The sequence below is a fragment of the Propithecus coquereli genome, unplaced genomic scaffold (genome assembly GCF_000956105.1).
Source record: "Propithecus coquereli isolate 6110/MARCELLA unplaced genomic scaffold, Pcoq_1.0 Scaffold79, whole genome shotgun sequence".
In the NCBI taxonomy this organism is placed as follows: domain Eukaryota; kingdom Metazoa; phylum Chordata; class Mammalia; order Primates; family Indriidae; genus Propithecus; species Propithecus coquereli.
In genome coordinates, this window is record NW_012154062.1 from 4,630,880 (window position 1) to 4,650,782 (window position 19,903).

The 19,903-nt window shown below is 35.5% G+C and overlaps 1 protein-coding gene and 1 pseudogene across 1 annotated transcript in view; both read left to right on the forward strand.

Moving 5' to 3' along the window:
* The window catches only part of LOC105825194, a 1,235-nt pseudogene extending 477 nt beyond the window's left edge, over positions 1–758 (forward strand).
* PPP3CC (protein phosphatase 3, catalytic subunit, gamma isozyme) overlaps positions 1–19,903 on the forward strand; it is a 74,210-nt gene that overhangs the window by 41,561 nt on the left and 12,746 nt on the right. Inside the window, exons 5-10 of the mRNA XM_012663040.1 lie at positions 5,361–5,506; positions 7,576–7,715; positions 10,702–10,779; positions 10,864–10,958; positions 14,858–14,983; positions 15,916–15,987. Coding sequence (XP_012518494.1) covers positions 5,361–5,506; positions 7,576–7,715; positions 10,702–10,779; positions 10,864–10,958; positions 14,858–14,983; positions 15,916–15,987 — 657 coding nt within the window. The remainder of the gene's footprint in view (positions 1–5,360; positions 5,507–7,575; positions 7,716–10,701; positions 10,780–10,863; positions 10,959–14,857; positions 14,984–15,915; positions 15,988–19,903) is intronic.

Consider the following 19,903-nt stretch of genomic DNA (forward strand, 5'->3'; position numbering starts at 1 on the left):
CCAGGAGTTTGAGGTTGCTGTGAGCTAGGATGATGCCACGGCACTCTAGCCCGGGCAACAGAGTGAGACTCTGTCTCAAAAAAAAAAAAAAATTGAGCTCATGTAACTATTTAATAAATTGCCCTTTTCACTTAACATAATAGCGTTTTTCCATATCATTAAAATTTTTGAAAGCATTTTAAAATGTTATTTTAATGTTTTTTAAGTATTCCTTCTTACGAATGCCCTATTTTATATATATCCAACTTAATAACAGCTATAGGACATTTAGGTTGCTTCTAACTGTAAATACTGCTGTAATAGTAAAAAAAAAAAAAAGGTAAATATAAAGGTAGAATTATTTTGAAAGTCAAAACATGACTAGCTTATTTAAAAAACAAACAACATACTCAGGCAGTTGAGGCAGGAGGATCGCTTGAGCCCAAGGAGTTCCAGACCAGCCTAGGTGACATAGTAGGATCCCATGTCAAAAAACAAACACCTTTTCTGGTGGAGACAACCTTCCACACCAGAACATGCCTGCCTCTCACCAGGGATCTTCTTTATCCCTCTCTGGGAGAGGAGAACAGGAAAAACAAGAAGCACCAGGTGCAGAGCCAGGAAATGTGAAATGCCCAGGATGCTATAAAATCACCATGGCCTTTAGTCACACAGGAGCGGTGCTTTTGTGTCTTGGCAGCTCTGCTGTCCTCTGCCAGCCCACAGGAGGAAAGGCAAGACTTATAGGAGGGTATTCCTACAGGAGAAAGCAGCACTAAAGGAACCCTGAATCAAGATGAATCCCAATAAGCACATTCTTACCAAATAAACAAACAACAAACATAGATTTCTTTGATCAGAATCTAGGTGCTCACAATTGGCTCTTAACTAACATTCAGTATGATGGTGACGATGCTGGGGATGTTTGGGAAATCTACCGTAGCGCATCTGCATTTATTTCTTCTATTCCCAGATATCTGTCTGCTCATAAGGCATACGTCCTACTTCATTCATGCCATTTCTTCAGAGATTTTCTTCTCTGGTTGCTTTTCTAAATTAAAATATCATCATTTTTACCTTTACTGTGCCTTTTTTTTTGTAGTGTTTATCAATACCTGAGATTTTTATATATTTATTTTTTTACTGTCTTTTTCTCTCACCAGAATGTAAGCTCCATGACAGTAGGGACATGTTTTGTTCACTGATGTTTTCCCAGCACCCAAAACAGTAACTAGTTGCTCATAGGAGATGCTTAATGAACATTGGTTGAATTAATTTGAGTGAGTGAGTGTCTGTGATTTATATCTTTAGAACAAACTCTCTAAAGAGAATTACTAGATTAAACGGCATGCACATTTTAAAGACTTTTGATACATACTCTACATAGCCCTCCAAAAAGAATATATATCAGTTCATTCTCCAAGGAATTTTTGTGCTTTTATAATAAATGGAAAATACTGAAACAAAAGCAAAATTATAATTGTTTTGATTTCTAAAATGTTAGCAAATTCTCTGTAAAATAAGAAAGTTAAACTGAATCTCTTGGCTTCCATCTGTCTCTACAATCTACCCTTTCCCCAAATAGTCCTGAATATATAAAAATACTTGTGTTCATATAGTTGATACTTTGATCATGGATTTACTTTGTATCCCATTCAGATTTTTCTTTAGATTGCTATCTTGGAGGAATATATTATAAAATATATAAAATTTTATTCCCAAAAGAGTATTCAAAGTTAAAAACATTTAAATTTGTTTTCATAGACTCAGAGTTTATCCAAGCACCCAAACATCCAATGCCTTTTCTGATAGGTAGATCACAATTTGATAGTGTTTCATATGCTCATATTAATTCTTGCTACCAGTAGTTTCTTACATTGGAGATGGGAGTTGTAATGACAGCCTCCCTCCTAGTAAAACCTGAAAGGAAAGGTCATTGTTGTTAAAAGAAATTTGAGTAGGAACACTGTAAAAATCCCTCTGCCAGAAAAGTCAGCTACCAGTGGGCAAGAAACAGATCATTCCAGCCCTTGAGGACTTACTGGAATAAACACTTTAAATCATCAGATAACTACCAGGAAATTTTTTAAAAATGAGATCTACTCTCGGTGGGTGTTTAAATTGGTTTGAAATATTCGAAGAGAAATTTTGAATATCTTTAAAAATTTTAAGCATATATCACCTTGATCCAGCAGTTTGACTTGTAGGAATTTATCATGTATTACTTTTTTAAAGCTACGTGACAAATTACCACAAATTTCATGGGTTAAAAGAACATATTTATTATCTCACAGTTACTGTAGGTCAGTAGTCCAACCACAGCGTGGCTGGATTCTCTGCTTAAGGTATCACTGATCTGAAATCAAGGTGTTGCCAGGGCTGCCGTTCTCATCTTGGGCTTGGGGTCTTTTTCCAAGGTCACTAGTTGTTGGCAGTTCTTGTAACTGTAAGATTAAGGTTCCTGTTTTCCTGCTAACTATGGACCGAGGACCACTCAGCTTCTAGAGATGGCTCACAAGTACTTGATGCGTGGCCCCCACAGGTAGTTTCCAGGATGGATTTTTGCTTTGTTCCAGGCCAGCCTGAATGCGTATCTCTGACATCCTTCATCAGCCAGCCATAGAAAACCCTTAGCTTTGAAAAGGCTCTCACCTGATTAGGTCAGGCCCACTCAGGATACTCTCCCTTTTGCCAAGAGTCTCATCATATTCACAGTTTCCATCCACTCAAAAGGGAGTAGATTATACGAACATGTAGATCATTGCACATCACTTTTGAATCTGCCTACCACACAAACAAACTCACAGAAAGGCAATAAGATATGGACATTTAAGGATGGTCATTGCAGTGTTAATTGTAATAATAACAAAAAAAAGATAATCTAAATATCAGTAAGGGGCTGATTAAATAAATTATAATACATTTTTTTAAAATGGAATACTAGGAAGCTCTTGAAAGACCAAGGTAGTTCTATATGTACTGATATGAAGTGATGCTCAGATACATTATTAGATGAGAGAATCATTTACAGAGCATATACACTCTTATCTCCTTTGTAAATTAAATGTGTGTAATGTATAGAAGAAGTTGTTAGCAGTGATTACATCTGGGGATTTGAGTCAGAAGGACTTAATGGTTTTAATTTTATATCCTAATACTCTTTGAATTATTTTTCACCACTACTGTGTACTACTTTTATAATTATTTTATTTTTTTTCAAACTGGTACTTTAAAAATTACCCAATTGGGGCCCAAACATTTTCAAGTCTTTTTAAAATACCCCAAGTGATTCTGCTACATGCTGCTGGTTAAGCATGACTGCTCCAAGGTCTTTGGAAAGTTTCTACTAGTTGTCATTTGGAAATCACTTCACCAAACATTTAAAAATTTAAAACATTTTACACTGTTTTTCTAAATCAAATATTGGGGTATTCTTCAGCACTTCTATTGCTTTTTTTTTGTTTTTCTTGTTGGTTTTTCTTTTTTTGGAGATGAGGTCTCGCTATATCACCCAGGCTGATCTCAAACTCCTAGCCTCAAGCGATCTACCTCAGCCTCCCAAGCAGCTGGGACTACAGGCTCAAGCCCTGACACCTGGCCCACCTGGAAAAATTAAATAATGCATATATACCAGTTAACAAAGGCCCTGGAATATAATACTTGACAAAAGTCAGCTATTTTTATTAATTAGTAATAGATAAGTAATGGAGAAAGCTGGCTGTGGATACCTCTTTTTTGAATTAAGTATCAGGGGTTTTTTTAGGTGACATTTTGTCTAATTCTTCCTCTATTTTATCAGAATTCTTTTTTTTGACAAGTATAATTGGTTCAGACTATTTTTAGAAAATGGAAAACAATAGGTTTGGAAAACATTTTAAGTGTCTCATTTTGCACAGAATTTCTTATCTCAGGTTTTTATTTGCTTTTCACACGCTTTAACAGCAGTTACACCTGGTTGCTTTCCTTTTTTCCCTATCTACCAAGATACTCCTTCTGTTTCATTCTAAGGCTGCATCTGAGTGTAAAGAAATCTTGGAACAAGCACACGAATTCAAGTACAAATTTAAAATTTTCCTGTATAAGGAAAGAACATGCATGCTATATTTTGCATAACTGTTTTTACTGATAAGCTGATCTGTCTTTTAAAGGGCCACCATGGCTTTTAGAATTAGCACTTTATACACTCTAGCCCAGGCAACAGAGTGAAAGCCTGTCTCAAAAAAAAAAGGAGTTAGTACCTTATAATTACTGCTAAGTGATGCTTAGTTCCAGATTGTGCAATTGTAATCTTGTTAAAGTCTTTTTTGGGGGGAGGAAGGAGGTTGGAGGCTTTTCTTTTCTGATATCAATTCTTTAATTGCTTTATACTGCATAGATTTTCATTTTTTTAATATTCCTTTTTTCATTCAAATCCAAAGATAATTTGGGTAGCAAAGTATAACAGTTAACTTTTTTCCTTTTTTAAAAAAATTGAGGCCGGGCGTGGTGGCTCACGCCTGTAATCCTAGCACTCTGGGAGGCCGTGGCAGGCGGATTGTTTGAGCTCAGGAGTTTGAAACCAGCCTGAGCAAGAGCGAGACCCCGTCTCTACTAAAATTAGAAAGAAATTAATAGAAAAAATTAGCCGGGCGTGGTGGCGCATGCCTGAAGTCCCAGCTACTCGGGAGGCTGAGGCAGAAGGATTGCTTGAGCCCAGGAGTTTGAGGTTGCTGTGAGCTAAGATGACACCACGGCACTCTAGCCCAGGCAACACAGTGAGACTCTGTCTCAAAAAAAAAAAAAAAGGATACAGGTCAGGAAGGGCAGCAGCAGGCGTTCCTAGTCAGTGGAGTAATCCCCACAGAAATGCAAACAGCAGTGCAGAGGCTTTCTGCCTCCATGTCCCAGGTCACAGCTCAGGTGCAAGGAAACAATGTATACCCATGTTGTACAGATCAGGGAGCCACCCTGGCTTAGCAGCCTCATGCATCACAAGTGTCAATATGTCCTGTAAAATCTTTATTGGCATAGCGTCCAGAGTCCCACAGGGACATAATCGGTTATGAGTCACTGCCCTCAGAGGAGCCCAAAGCTATAGCTTCCTACTAGGTAATTGGGTAATTTTGCCTAATCACATAGCTGACAGTCAATCACCTTATCAGGTTTCCAGGGCAACAGGACTAGAAAATCCAAGGCCACACTTGTCTTTAAGAGAAGGAGAGAGATTTTGTTAACTCTTTATCCACAACTTTTCCACAATATCTTTACAGAGATGATTGTTTTCAAATTTGTGTGAAATAAATGGCTTTGAAATAGCTTCATATTTTCCTGGCCAGTGTCCTTTTTTAAATATGATAACATTTTAGCTTTTCTTCCTTTGACTGTTTTTCCTTTTTTGGTAGGTCGCATCAAATATTCTGAACAGGTGTATGATGCGTGTATGGATACATTTGACTGTCTTCCTCTTGCTGCCCTCTTAAACCAGCAGTTTCTCTGTGTACATGGAGGAATGTCACCTGAAATTACTTGTTTAGATGACATTAGGAGAGTAAGTAACTTTTATTTTCATAGGGTTTATTTTTTAAAATTTGTTTTTTATTGCTGTCAACCAATATATCTTTAGCCAAAATTTTTAAAATACAGATAATCAAAAGTAAGAAAATGGGCCAGGTGCAGTGGTTCAAGCCTGTAATCCTAGCACTTTGGGAGGTGGAGGTGGGAGGATTGCTTGAGGCCAGGAGTTCGAGACCAGCCTGGACAACTTAGTGAGACCCTGTCTCTAAAAAAAATTTAAAAATTAGCCAGATGTGGTGGTGGTGCACACCTGTAGTCCCAGCTACTCAGGAGGCTGAGGCAGAAGGATTGCTTGAGCCCAGGAGTTTGACGTTGCAGTGAGCTATCATGGGCCATTGCACTCCAGCCTGGGTAACAGCGTGAGACCCTGTCTCTAAAAAAATATTTTTTTTAATAAAAAAAATGTAAGAAAATGGAAATTAGACTGGGCATGGTAGTTCATGCCTGTAATCCTAGCACTTTGGGAGGCTGAGATGGGAGGCTTGCTTACTTGAGCTCAGGAGTTGGAGACCAGCCTGAGTGAGAGTGAGACCCTATCTCTACTAAAAATAGAAAAAATTAGCCAGGCATGGTAGCATAGGCCTGTAATCCCAGCTACTCAGGAGGCTGAGGCAGGAGGATGGCTTGAACCCAGGAGTTTGAGGTTGCAGTGAGCTATGATGATGCCACTGCACTCTAGCCAGGGCGACAAAGCGAGACTTTGTCTCAAAAAATAAAAAAAAAGAAAATTACCTGTAATTTCATCGTTGCAAGATAACTACTGTTATCTTTTTTGATATATATCTTATTTTGATATATACCTACCAGAAATTTTCTATAATTTTTTACGAAATCTGTGCTTTTACCAACTAGAAACATAACATTCTTAGAGTATGGCCCTGAAACTTTAAATTGTGTCACAGTGTGAAAGGAAAGAAACCAGGGCTCTAATCCCAGTCTTGCCATTAATTGTGTGACTTTGACCAAATCACTTAGTTACATCTTCTTCTCTGTGAAATGAGGAAGTTGGAATGGATGGTCCGAGGACTCTGCCAACTCTGAAATGTATTGATTTTAACATTTTAGATGATATAGTTTAATTGCTTGCCTTACATGATGATTATTATTTCCAAGATTCTGTATCTTCATTAGTGAAGAAAGATGACTAACTTATGTTATTCTACATGACCATCTTCTCTTCTCTACTTTTGTATTCTCTAACCTCTCTCTTATAGGCACTGAAAACTAAAGATTTTCCTATTCATAAAACTGTTTTCTCTGAATTAAAGTCAGTCTCCTCAGGGTAAGAAGGTGTACCTATATGCACTGACTTTTCTCCTGCCTTTATTGTCTTGAAAATAATCAGGATTTCTCTTTTACATAGTAAATTTAAAATTTTATCATCATGAATCAATTGTATTAATAAAAACCTCCTCTTTCACTCAGTAGAAGCTCTGTTCTTGACATAGCTATTCTAGCTACTTGTTTTCTTTTGTTTTTTTTGCTTTTAAGTAAAGCAGCAGTGACTAAAGGCTTAAGTTAATAACTTGTATTGAAATGCTTCCACTGCATAGAATGGAAAGGATAAAGGTCCTTACAAAATAAAATTAGCATTCTTTAAAATGAAGAAATCTCCACTGGAATGAGGTAAACAAGGAACAGAACCATTGTAAAACCTTCCTGTTCTCATGGTAACATTGACTCATCTATGTAATTGAAATTAACTTTGCATAGTCTTTCTGAAATAGTATATCTTTATAGTGGTTGATTTCACATTCAGATTAAATGAGTATTGCTTTAAGATTAGGATGTAAGTGGGTCCTTTTCTACAATATAGTTCAATGAAAAGAATATAAAAATTTATTACAGAAAAATAATAAAAATTGGGTATCAAAATTTGTTAAATATTCCTTTTCTTGTAGGAAAATCCTTTAGGGACTTACTGCCTTCTCTCTTAATGATTCTTGTGGATGCAAAGCGGTTTTTTATTTTGACACATACTATTTTCCAAGAGCCCTTTTACTCTCCTGATTTTTTTTCTTTTGGCTTTTGTATATCTTCTAGTTAGACAGGTTTATTGAACCTCCTGCCTTCGGGCCAGTGTGTGACCTGCTTTGGTCTGATCCCTCCGAGGATTATGGCAATGAAAAGACCCTGGAGCACTACACCCACAACACTGTCCGAGGGTGCTCTTATTTTTACAGGTAAGCTAATCCTTGAAATGGACATTACAAAAGGAAACTGTAATACATTTCACCAGGTTATTTTTAAGTATCTTATATCTCAAACAAGTATAGGTACTTTTGTTTAATTTTTTGATTAATAGAAAGCAGAAAACTTTTATTTGTTTGGTTTTTTAATATTTTCTTAGGTATTATGCCCTAAGAAGTATAACACACCAAACATGATTGGACATCAGGCAGTCCTTTGATATTGTTGTCTGACCCTACATGATCTAGACTATTTGTTCGTAAACATCATCTATACACTTTGTAAAATAAAGATTTCTTGGTTCTTTACCCAGAGATTCTGATTCACTAGGTCTGAGACAGGGGAATCCTGTTATGTTTTAAAAAGCTCTCCAGCTTTTGGAACTGCTGGTGTAGACAAAGATATAAAAAGAACAGGACATTGTGAACTAAGCCGAGTACATTTCCTGGAAGTTGGCTGTTGTTTTAAATCCCACATGTGAGCTTTCATTGTGATTTGATACTCAAAAATAGGAAGATATAGGGAAGTTTGAAATCTAAATTATTTTTAATCCCAATATTTTATTGTGACAAAAATACATATATTTAGTCCCCCCAAATCTCTGTTAATTGACTAAGATAATGCATTCATTAAATAAAAATACACACACACAAAAGAAGCATCAATTTTGCCATTAGTTTTAGCACTCTTCTAAACTTTTTTTCATTTCTCCATGCCAACTTTTCCAGTGACTAATATGATGAAATCATTTAACTTTTATTTCTTTTTATATTGCTTAAAACAAACAGCATAATACTTATTTATTGTTGGCAGAATATAGTTTGGTGCAATTTCTGTGGATGCCAACTTGGCAATATCTCTCAATTATAAACACACATGGCCTTTGATCCAGAAATTCTCCTTCTAAAACTTAATCCTGTGGATATACAGTTGATCCTTATTATTAGCAGATTTTGTATTTGTGAGTTCCTCTACTTACTAAGATTTGTTTGTAACCCCCACATCAATACTTACAGAGCTTTCACAATCATGCTTGGACACGCATTGTGCATAGTTGACAAAAAATTTGAGTTTTGCCACACACATGTTCCCAACCGAGGTTGAACAAAGTGATACTCTGCCTTCTTTTCAGCTCTCATATTATAATATAAATAGTTATTCTTTTTGTGGTCTATTTAGTGCAACGTTTTTCATGTTTTTGTGCTTTTTGTTAAGGATTTCACTGTTTAAAGTGGCTCCCAAACATCGTGCTGAAATGCTGTCTCGGGTTCTTAAGCACAAAAAGGCATACCTTACAGAGAAAATATTACAGTATTAGATATAAGCTTTGTTCAGGCATGAGTTATAGTGTTGTTGGCCAGGAGTTCATTGTTGATGAATCTACAGTATATACTGAATAAAGTATCTTTGCACAGAAACACATCTGAAACAAGGCGGGAGGATTGTTGAGGCCAGGAGTTCGAGACCAGCCTGAACAACATAGCTGTCTCTACAAAAAATTTAAAAATTAGCTGGGCATAGTGGTGTACACCTGTAGTCCCTCCCAGCTGCTCAGGAGGTTGAAACAGGCGGATTGCTTGAGCCCAAGGAGTTTGAGGTTGCAGTGAGCTATGATGTGTCATTGCACTCTAGTCATTGCAACAGAGAGAGACCCTGTCTCAAAAAAAAAAAAAGAAAAGAAAAGAAAAAGAAAGAAGCTTTTCCCTACATTTTCTTCAAGTTATAGTTATTTTACTCTTTTAGGTCTTACGTTTAAGTCTTCAATCCATTTGAATTGATTTTTGTATATGGTGTAAAAATGGTCCAATTTCATTCTTGTGCATGTGGATATCCAGTTTTCTCAGTACCGTTCATTGAAGAGAATGTCCTTTCCTCATTGTGTGTTCTTGACACCCTTGTTGAAGATCAGTTAACTGTAAACATGTGGATTTAGTTGTGGGCCCTCTATTCTGTTCTATTAGCTATATATCTGGGTTGTTTTTTTTTTTTGCCAGAACTGTACTGTTTTGATTATTGTTGCTTTGTAATATATTTTTGAAATCAAGAAGTGCAATGCCTCCAGCTTTGTTCTTCCTGCTGAAGATTGCTTTGGCTATTTGGGGTCTTACAGTTCCATATGAATTTTAGGGTTTTTTTTTCTATTTCTGTGAAGAATGACATTGGGATTTTGATAGGGATTGAATTGAATCTGTTGATCACATTGGATAGTACGAACATTTTTACAATATTCTTCTAATCCATCAGCACAGATGTCTTTCTATTTATTTGTGTCTTCTTTTCCTCCATCAAGGCTTTATAATTTTCAGTGTATAAGTCTTTCACCTCTTTGGTTAATTTTAATTTGTATGTATTTTATTCTTTTTGTTGCCATTATAAATGGGATTATTTTCTTAATTTCCATTTTTTTATTTCAGAATATTATGGGGTACAAATGTTTTGGATACATAAATTGCTTTTGTACTGTTTGAGTCAAAGTTATTACTGATTTTTGTATGTTGATTTTGTATCCTGTAACTTTACTGAATTTGTGTGTTTATTATTTCTAATAGTTTACCTGTGAAGCTATAAGTAGATTCTTTTACTTTTCTAATAATTTGATAGTTGATGGTTGAAGAAAATCATGTGTTCAGTTTTTAGCCCCTGCTGTACATACACGTACATGACTGTCATACTTTTTTATGTCACGATACTAAAAAAAGTTTTGGTGTTGTATTATTTTGAGTTAAGACAAAAATATTTTAAGTCGGGGAGCGCTATTTTCGGATTATCTATTATCTTCATGTTTGAACTGTAATGAAGTATATCAGTGAAATGGAAAAACAGAATGATGATTACTAAGGTATTAATAAAATTCTAGTGGTGTATAATAACTATAATCTTGAAACAAAATCAACTCATGTCATCTTGACTTTACCCCTTCTTTGTATTAAAAATAATTATTTTAATTCTGAATTTATATGGTCTAATTTTGTTTTTCAGTTACCCTGCAGTTTGTGAATTTTTGCAGAACAATAATTTATTATCAATTATCAGAGCCCATGAAGCCCAAGATGCCGGGTAAGTTATATTAAAACTGTACTGAATATCACTGTGGTCTTTACTTTTAATATGAAGACAGACGAGCTGTCATCTCTCTTCCAGGTATCGAATGTACAGGAAGAGCCAAACAACAGGCTTTCCATCACTTATTACAATTTTCTCTGCCCCTAATTACCTAGATGTCTATAACAATAAAGGTAATGGAGTCCAGCAATACTTGAGTTTGAATTTGTGAGTAAATGTGAGCTCCAGTTTAATTATATGTATGTGTGTGTATTATTTTTAAATATAAATTATAAATAAGAAAAAAGAGGTCTTCATTGAAACAAAGGCCAAGACATTTAGAATTTATGCTGCTGCTTGGTCTTCATCTCCTAAGGATTATTGGGCTCTTTGTGAATATAAATAATGATCATAATAGGTCAAGTTTATGCTACTGAATCAAAGTATAAGAGGAATAAATTGCTTCAGGTTCATGTTAGAACAGTTAGCATAAACTATTGGTTTTGGTGAATTTAATTTGTTTATAAAAGTACCTCAAAAAATGTGACCATTGGTATTTTAATGTTTGTCAATTATTAAGCTATTTTTGTTCTTCTTGAAATATAGTATAGGTAGAGTGAATAATGTACAAAAAGTCAGAAAAAAATCTTCATTTTTGTCTAAGCCCTGCCAAAAACTAACAGTGTGACTTTTGGTAAGTCACATAATATTTCTAAACCTCAGTTTCCCATGTAAAAAAAGAGGACTGGATATGCACATGCCTTTTGTTCCAGAAATTCTTCTAAGACTTTATCCTGTTAAAGTCCTTTTTAAAATTTAAAACTTCTATGATTCATAATTCATAAGTTTTCTGTCAAGGCAGTGATCCTACTAAAAACTTCATGTCTGTGTAATTATTTTGTTGTTTTATGAAGTATGACTGTAAAATAATAGGACTTTTAAAACAAACATGCCAGAACAAATATATCCAAATGAGTATTGTCCCTTCAAAGTAGTTACTTTGGGAGGTTATACACGTATTCCAACAATGCTGTCCTTGTTCAGAAACATTTTTGGAACTCCTTTTTTGGCACTGCCTTCAGAGTCTGCGACACATTCTTTTGATTATCCTCAATGATGAGAAATCTTCGTCCTTTGAGGGTGGATTTGATTTTTGGACAGCCAAAAGTCATTCGGAGCCAAGACTGATAAGGTGAGTGATCAAGCTAGATGATACCATTTGGGGTCAGAAACAAGGTATGATTATAAGGTAATGAGACTGTTTTTTCCCGTGTTGCTGATACAACAGCTCTGGAGGCACTTCCAAAAGAGGAGTTCCAAAAATGTTTTGAGTAATGGCAGTATCTCTGGATGAATTGCATGGTAAGGCAGCAAGTTGTGTTGAAAAGAATGCCAAGCAAGGAGTCAGAGTTCCTAGTCTAGTCCTGCTTCACTTTTAAGGGTATCACATTTAAAAAGGTGCTTAACTTTTTTGAGCCTCAGTTTATCTTTAAAATACCTGTCATATTGTTGAAGATGTTAGAATAGTGAAAATGATTATTAAAGCATTGTTCAAAGTATAAACTGCTATAATACTATACCATTTAACTGTTACTGTGCCTGATGTGATAACATCAAAGGACCACACTCATCTGATATAAAGGTCTGGTGTGTTTGTAGTTGGTGGTTTCTTAAGTCTCATTACTTTATAGTCATACCTTGTATATGCAGCTGGGGAGAGAAGTTTCAAAGAGGGCCAAAGTGTGCTTAATATTTACTCTACTTAAAAGTAAGCTATGGAATGGCTTATCTCATTTAACTCTGATTTGGGTCAGTCATTTCAGTGTGTCTTTCAGTGACTTATCCATTTTTTTAAAAACATTTCTTTGACTTATTTTCTCTCCTAGGCTTATGTGGTTTTCTTTTTACTTCTTTCCATTCTTCTCTGAGCCTTAGCTCTACTGCAGTACTCTGCTGCTCCCCAGGTTCATTCATTATTTCCTTTTTCCTAATATTTCCAATATATTAACAACCTAGTTTTATTCTTGTTTCCTCCCTTATCAATGGGATGCATTGCTTGTGTTGTTAAACATCTTTAAGGACTCTTAGTGGCCCTAGACCTCATATTTGTAATGAAGACTTTCCCTTCTCACTCCCTTTTTAAACTTCATTATTAAGAGTATCTATGGATTGCCCAATGGATTTATCAGTGTGCTGAGCTGAAACATGCCACCTAAATCAGCAGCCACTGTACAGCTTGCTAACTGCCAGCTCATTCTGTGTCCCTTCTAGTCTGGTTTTGTTCTTGATTATTCCTTTAGCAAACTTTTAAATTCACAGTGCATGCTGAGTTTTCTGTCAGCTTTGATATAATTGGGGACTTGACTTCCAAATAATCTTATTTTCCTTGGTAATTTCTTAAGCATTTTTTTTTTTAGGAAAAAGGCAGAAAATGTGGCATCTGAAACAATTCCTGGTGGTACTTAATTGCTTTCCATACAAGTACCTCTTTTCTTGAAAAAGGCAACTCTATCGCCCTTTTTCTTCTTCTCTTTATACTGTTGCTTTTCTTTCTTTCATATCCTTTAGACTTATTGGTACCTATAGGTATTTCTTAGTTCCACTGGTTACATGAAAGACCCCTAAGTCATAATTTTAAAACATTCTTATTCCTATTTTTTTCTGTCCACTGGGAACATACCCAAAAGCAGTTTTTTAAAGCTCTTATTTCTAATCTTGCACTATTGAGAGACACCTCCCCCTTCCTTTTCCTGTGTGGATTGAGGAAGTTGCTGAATATGGTATGTGATACATTCACCTAACCCAAATAAAGTATATATACATGAAAATAATGAGACATGGACATTGTAGCAGTGTTAGGTTTTTAAGAGCTAGGGATTCTATTATCATGTGTTTTTCTTTATAATCTTTGCTATATACAGACATTCAGTAACTTAAATTTTGAGAACACTAGGTTATCCTACAACAAAGAAGCAAGAATGAAGAGATGACCTATATCTGTCATATCTAGAAAACTGTTAAACCCTATTATATTTTATGACCACAGTAAGAATAATTAAGAGAACAGTGCAAACATTGCTGGTGGTGAAGACTAAGGAATTAGATTTTAAGACTTTTAAAATATAAGGAAAATCAGTTGATACCAAAATATATGTGCAGTTATATGAACTGGTTACTATTAGACATTTATAGTGTGCTGGCAATATACTGACTGTGTATTAGAGAACGAGGCAGTTTTAAAATCCACTGTATTGTATGAAGAGATGATTTAATCTACTTCTGGACATTCAGTATAAATTGCTCCAGGTTTGCTGTGTGTCCCCCATTTTGAATTGATAGCTGCTATTTATAAAGTCTCAGAGGGTTTATAAAATCTTTGGCTCTGGCTAACGACTAGCAAAATAGGCTATGTCTGTTTAATGAATGATATTTGCCCTCAAAAGAGAGTTGTGACTGTAACTATTTGGCCTATAAAAAGAAATTATGGGAAATTTTTCTCATGTATATCCTGAGGTTTCTATAGATAGTTACTGTACAGTGACCCTTTCAAGTTTCAGTTTCTTTTATACTTTTATTATATGAGCACTTCAGGTAACTTTGTTCCTTGGAATAATTCTTAAAAGAGTGAACTAGCTGGGCATGGCGGCTCCCACCTGTAATCCCAGTATTTTGGGAGGCTGAGGCGGGAGGATTGCTTGAGGCCAGGAGTTCAAGACCAACCTGGGCAACATAGTGAGACCCGTCTACAAAAAATTGTAAAATAGCCGGGTATAATAGTCGGGAATACTCAGGAGGCAGAGGCAGGAGAATCACTTGAGCCCAGAAATTCAAGGCTGCAGTGAGCTGTGATGGCGCCACTGCACCCTAGCAGCCTGGACAGCAGAGTGAGACCCTGCCTCAAAAAAAAAAAAAAAAAATGGGAATGAACTATATAAAATGCTTTAATTTTTTTCATCTGCCCTTCACGTAGTACTGAATTTACAAGTGGAAAATAAGTTCCTGAATTCTGTGTAGTAGGTACACAACTGTACAAAGCCTACCAGTTGCCTTGTCATGGTCCTATGGCAGATTTTCTTGCTTTTTTCCTTTTTAGCTGCTGTGTTGAAATATGAAAATAATGTCATGAACATCAGGCAGTTTAACTGTTCTCCACACCCCTACTGGCTTCCAAACTTTATGGATGTTTTCACATGGTCTTTACCTTTTGTTGGGGAAAAAGGTAAGAGAACTAAATCGTCTGGACCATCGCTTGTTTTAGCTAGTGACTGAGCACACCTTTGTATTTGCTTGAGCCCCCTGATGGTTCAGACATGTTTTCTAATTTTGTTTGTTCTCTACAAAGAGTTTAAGTGTCACTTAGTTGGTTCTTAAATTTTAGTTCTAGTCTATTATGGTTTTCTTATTCTAGATATCAATTTGAAGTAGCTGCCCTACTATTATCAACATGTTAAAATAACGTAGTTACTTACCATTCTTTCAGTGATTTCTTTAGTGCTAAAGAGATTTAGATAGGATTTATTGTCCTTAGAATTTTATGTACATTTATACAGATAAGCTATGGAAATATAAAATTAGCCTGTTGAACACAGGCCTGTTGGCTTAACTTCTTCGTAAAATGAGAAAAAATGTTCTCATGTGCTTATCGGTGAGGAAAAAGATCTGAACATCAATCTAATAAAATCAAGTAATTGGCCAAGTGTGATGGCTCATGCCTATAATTCCAGCACTTTGGGAGGCAGAGGTGGGAGGATCACTTGAGGCCAGGAGTTTGAGACCAGCCTGGGCAACATAGTGAGATCCCATCTCAAAAAAAAAAAGAAAGAAAGAGAGGAGGGAGAGGGAGGGAAGGAAGCAAAAGAAGGGGGGAAAGAAAGAAAGAAAATAATCTTGGTTAAAAAAAAATTAAGTAACTATGCAATAGAGTCTTCAAAGACTCCAGACCTTTACTGGAGCAAGTAATCTACTCAAATTCTTTTTAAACCTGAAGGTTTGCGTTTATTGCTACTCTTTATAGCCATTCTTACTAATATAATAATAAATAATTTTGTTTATGCCTATTTACCATATATGTTTATTTAGATATCCACCTTATTTTAGAGAAAGTCCCTTATTAATTGTATAAATTTTGGATTATTTTGTCTTATCATATAGTCACAGAGATGCTGGTTAACATTCTCAACATATGCTCTGATGATGAACTGATTGATGATGATGAAGCAGAAGGTAAATTTCCTCCTTTAGAAACTAAGGAGACATTTGGATTTTAGTTGTTTTAGTTTATTTTGAATAATTTTCTTTTGTCTTATTAAAAGAGAATTATATACATTGTAGAAAATAAAATTTGAAAAATATAGCAAATCATAAATAAGAAAAAAAATCACCCATAAACATACCATCTTGTAGATATCCGCTGTTAACATCTTGATATATACTGTATTAGCTGTCTTTTATCTTTGCATGTACTTTTCCTCTTTTTTCTTTTTAACAAGAATAAGGTCATGTAATGGTATCGTGTATATTTACTGTTTTTATTTTCTTTTGTAGACTAGTTTCTAATGGATACATAGTCCTCCAAGTTGATCATTCTTTGTTTTAACCAATCTCATGCTATTGGATATTAGATTTTCTTCCCAACTTTTTGCTTTTAAAATTCCTACAGTTTTGAAAATTTGTATAGATAAATCTTTGCACATTCTGTTAACAACCAGTGTTCATTACATGCTTGATATGTGCCAAGTCCTGTTTAGATTCTTGCTTGCCATAAGCATATATTCTAGTGTAGGGAAGAGAAATAATAAATATGAGTCAAATGGTGATATATGCTATGAAAGAAAGAAAATCAATATTAGAAAGTCAAGGTTAACATTTTCTTGATAATTTCCTTAGGAAAAATTTCTAGAAATTGAATATCTGTGTCAATTAGTACTTAAAATTTTAAATCTAATACAGATATCCTCTAGAAAGGCTGCACTAGTCTACACTTGTGTGTGATGCATAGTTCACAGTGCTCTCTCCAGTACTTTTTATTATACTTGTTATAGTCTGATGTTTTAAAATTTTTAATTTGTATTTTTATGTGTGTATATTGGCCACGTTTATTTCTCTTTTGTGACTTGTCAAATCATATCTTCTATACATTTTTCTACTGGGTTATATGCATGTTTTTTCTTTCCTTTTTGACATGTGAGGGATCTTTGTGTGATAACATTTTGTTGTATTTGTAGTCTAGTATTTTTTTCCTAGTGTGTTGGAGGAGGTTTGATTTTAAAGGTAGGTCCTAACCTACCTCAGAATGCAGGATAGTCTGAAGAGATGGTCACCTGAGCACAAACCTCTGACTGTCTCATTCTCTCCAGGCTCTGTGCTGAGGTGATTCACTTAACTGTTAAGATAAACCACCTTCATAGTAGATAAAGCTTAGCTCACTTTGGGAATCTAAAGGAAATTCCCACACATGCTTATGCTTCACGTTCCATATTGAAGGTCAACAGCAGATGGAGCATAGGTTGTAAGTACCTTTATGGGATAGGCGATCACTATAAGGAACTAGTTCTTAAGGAACAGTGCAGCCAAGTGAAAAATTTTTAAAAATAAAGAATTTAAGTTAGGGGAAGATGAAATATAGAAGAAAGAGATGTAATAAAATTTATATTCAAATGTAAGTGGAAATGGAAATTATTAGGAACTCTGTTTTATGTGTTAAGAAAGGATTCTTCATTACCATAAGGGTACGCTTATAAAAGTATGCCAAAAACGATATATGGGAAAATTTATTGAAGTATTATCTTTAATAACAAAAGGTTTAAAACAGTCTAAATATCCCTCATGGAAAGCTGCGTAAATCAATTATGCTATATCTATATGCTAGATTCTCTACCTGGAATATTATTTCCCTTAGTCAAGCTTCCTTTCTCCTCTTCTCTTCTGGTTAGCTCCTATTCAACTTATTGTTACTTCCTCATGGGAGACATTTCTGACATCCCTAACTAGACCCAGTACCCCTGTTATGCTCTCATATCACTATGTACCTCTCCTTAGTATTTGTTAGAGTCTCAGTTTTACATTGATTTATATCACTACATGGTTGATATGTTTCACACCCCCCTCAACTATAAACTCCCTGAGTCCTGGGACAAAATTGGGTTTTGCTCACTATTATAGCCCCCTAAACACAGTATAGTGCATCGAGCACAACAGGTAGATATTTGTTGAGATAGAGTGAATTGAATCATATGAAGTACATCTATTTTTTAAAAATATGAATTAAGTAGGGCTACAGGAGCTGACATAGAAAATGTTTTAGATACTCTGTTAAGTGCAAAAGTAAATGGATAGAATCTTCTCATTCCCAGTTTTTGCCAAAGTGTATGGATATACGCTGATATATGTATTTTTTTTCCTGAAAGGAAATGAAAAAAGACCTTTTAGGTAAAGATGGTGAATTGAGCACACTTGTAATTCCATTCCCTTCTCAAACTACATTAAAACCATGATAAAAGTTTGGAATTTTTAAAAGTGATATAAACTAAGGATTTCCACTTCATCAAAGGCAGACTCAATAGTTTAGGTCAACCCTATGAAGTCAGCTGGAAAAGTTAGACACAATACTTTTTGAGTTTGTTTTGAAAGCATCAGAAAATGAATAAAGTAGTGAAGAATTACCTGGTTGCGGCTGGGCGCGGTGGCTCACACCTGTAATCCTAGCACGCTGGGAGACTGAGGCGGGAGGATTGCTTGAGGTCAGGAGTTCGACACCAGCCTGAGCAAGAGCAAGACCCTGTCTCTACTAAAAATAGAAAAAATTAACCAGGCACGGTGGCAAGTGCCCCCTGCTACTCGGGAGGCTAAGGCAAGAGGATCGCTTGAGCCCAGGAGTTTGAGGTTGCTGTGAGCCAGGCTGATGCCACGACACTCGCCTGGGCAACAGAATTAGACTCTGTCTCAAGGAAAAAAGAAAAAAGAATTACTAAGTTGAGACCTGGAAAAAGGCAGAAATCCAGAGAAGTAAGACCAACATTTGGTATCATTTCTCATTTAAGGATATTCATGGATTTCAAAAGAGGAGGGAAAGAGATTGAGCAGCCCTCTTGATAGCCTTTTGTGGCTAAGCTAAAAAAATTGGGAGTTCAGGCTTGCCAACGGTGATGTGAGTGCTTTGGTCTGGGACCCCCAAAGATTACATCTATGTAAGAGTAAGAGCGAGCTGGAAATAGGACAGCCCTGGAAGGGAATATAACCTACCTTTAAATTATTTCAATCCCTGAAGTTTAAATAAAGTAGTCCCAGATACCTGAGAAAAGCAAACCTCTCTGGACTAAGATAACATCATGTAGAACCATAAATGATTTCTACAAATAGTCTTTCAAATAGAATATATGGTTCACAACAAAAAATAACCAGGAATGTAAAGAGATGTAACAACACGAATGAGAAATAGCAAAAATACAAATAGACCCTCAGGTTCTCGAGGCATTGGCTTTATCAGATTAAACTTTAAAATAATTATACTAAAAAACAAAATATAGCTGTGCTTACTGTGTTCAAGGATATAAAAGACCAGATTGAGATAGGACTCAAAAATAAAATAAATTTAAAAACTCAACAGTGAATTAACAGCAGATTCAATAAAGCTAAACATAAAGTGAACTAGAAGATCCGAAGAAACATCTAGAATGAAGCATGAAGAGAAAAAAGGAAAATACATACACACAGAAAGCATGAGAGATGGAGGATACAATGAATACTATATGTGTGTTTGGAGTCCCAGGGAAGAGGAGCAAGAGAATGAAGTAGAAGCAATATTTGAAAAGATAAAGGATAAAATTTTCCCAAATCAGTAAGACTCTAAGCCATAGATTAAAGAAGCCCTGTAAATGCAAGCAGAATAAATACAAAGAAAACAACACCTAAGCACATGATAGTAAAAGTGCTTAAGACAAAAGACAAAGAAAAAAAAATGTTTAAAGCAGTCACAAAAAAGATAAAAAGATTACTTTCAAAAAAGAACAATTATGGCCGGGGGCAGTGCCTCATGCCTGTAATCCTAGCACTCTGGGGGGCCGAGGCGGGCGGATTGTTTGAGCTCAGGAGTTCGAAACCAGCCTGAGCAAGAGCGAGACCCCGTCTCTACTAAAATTAG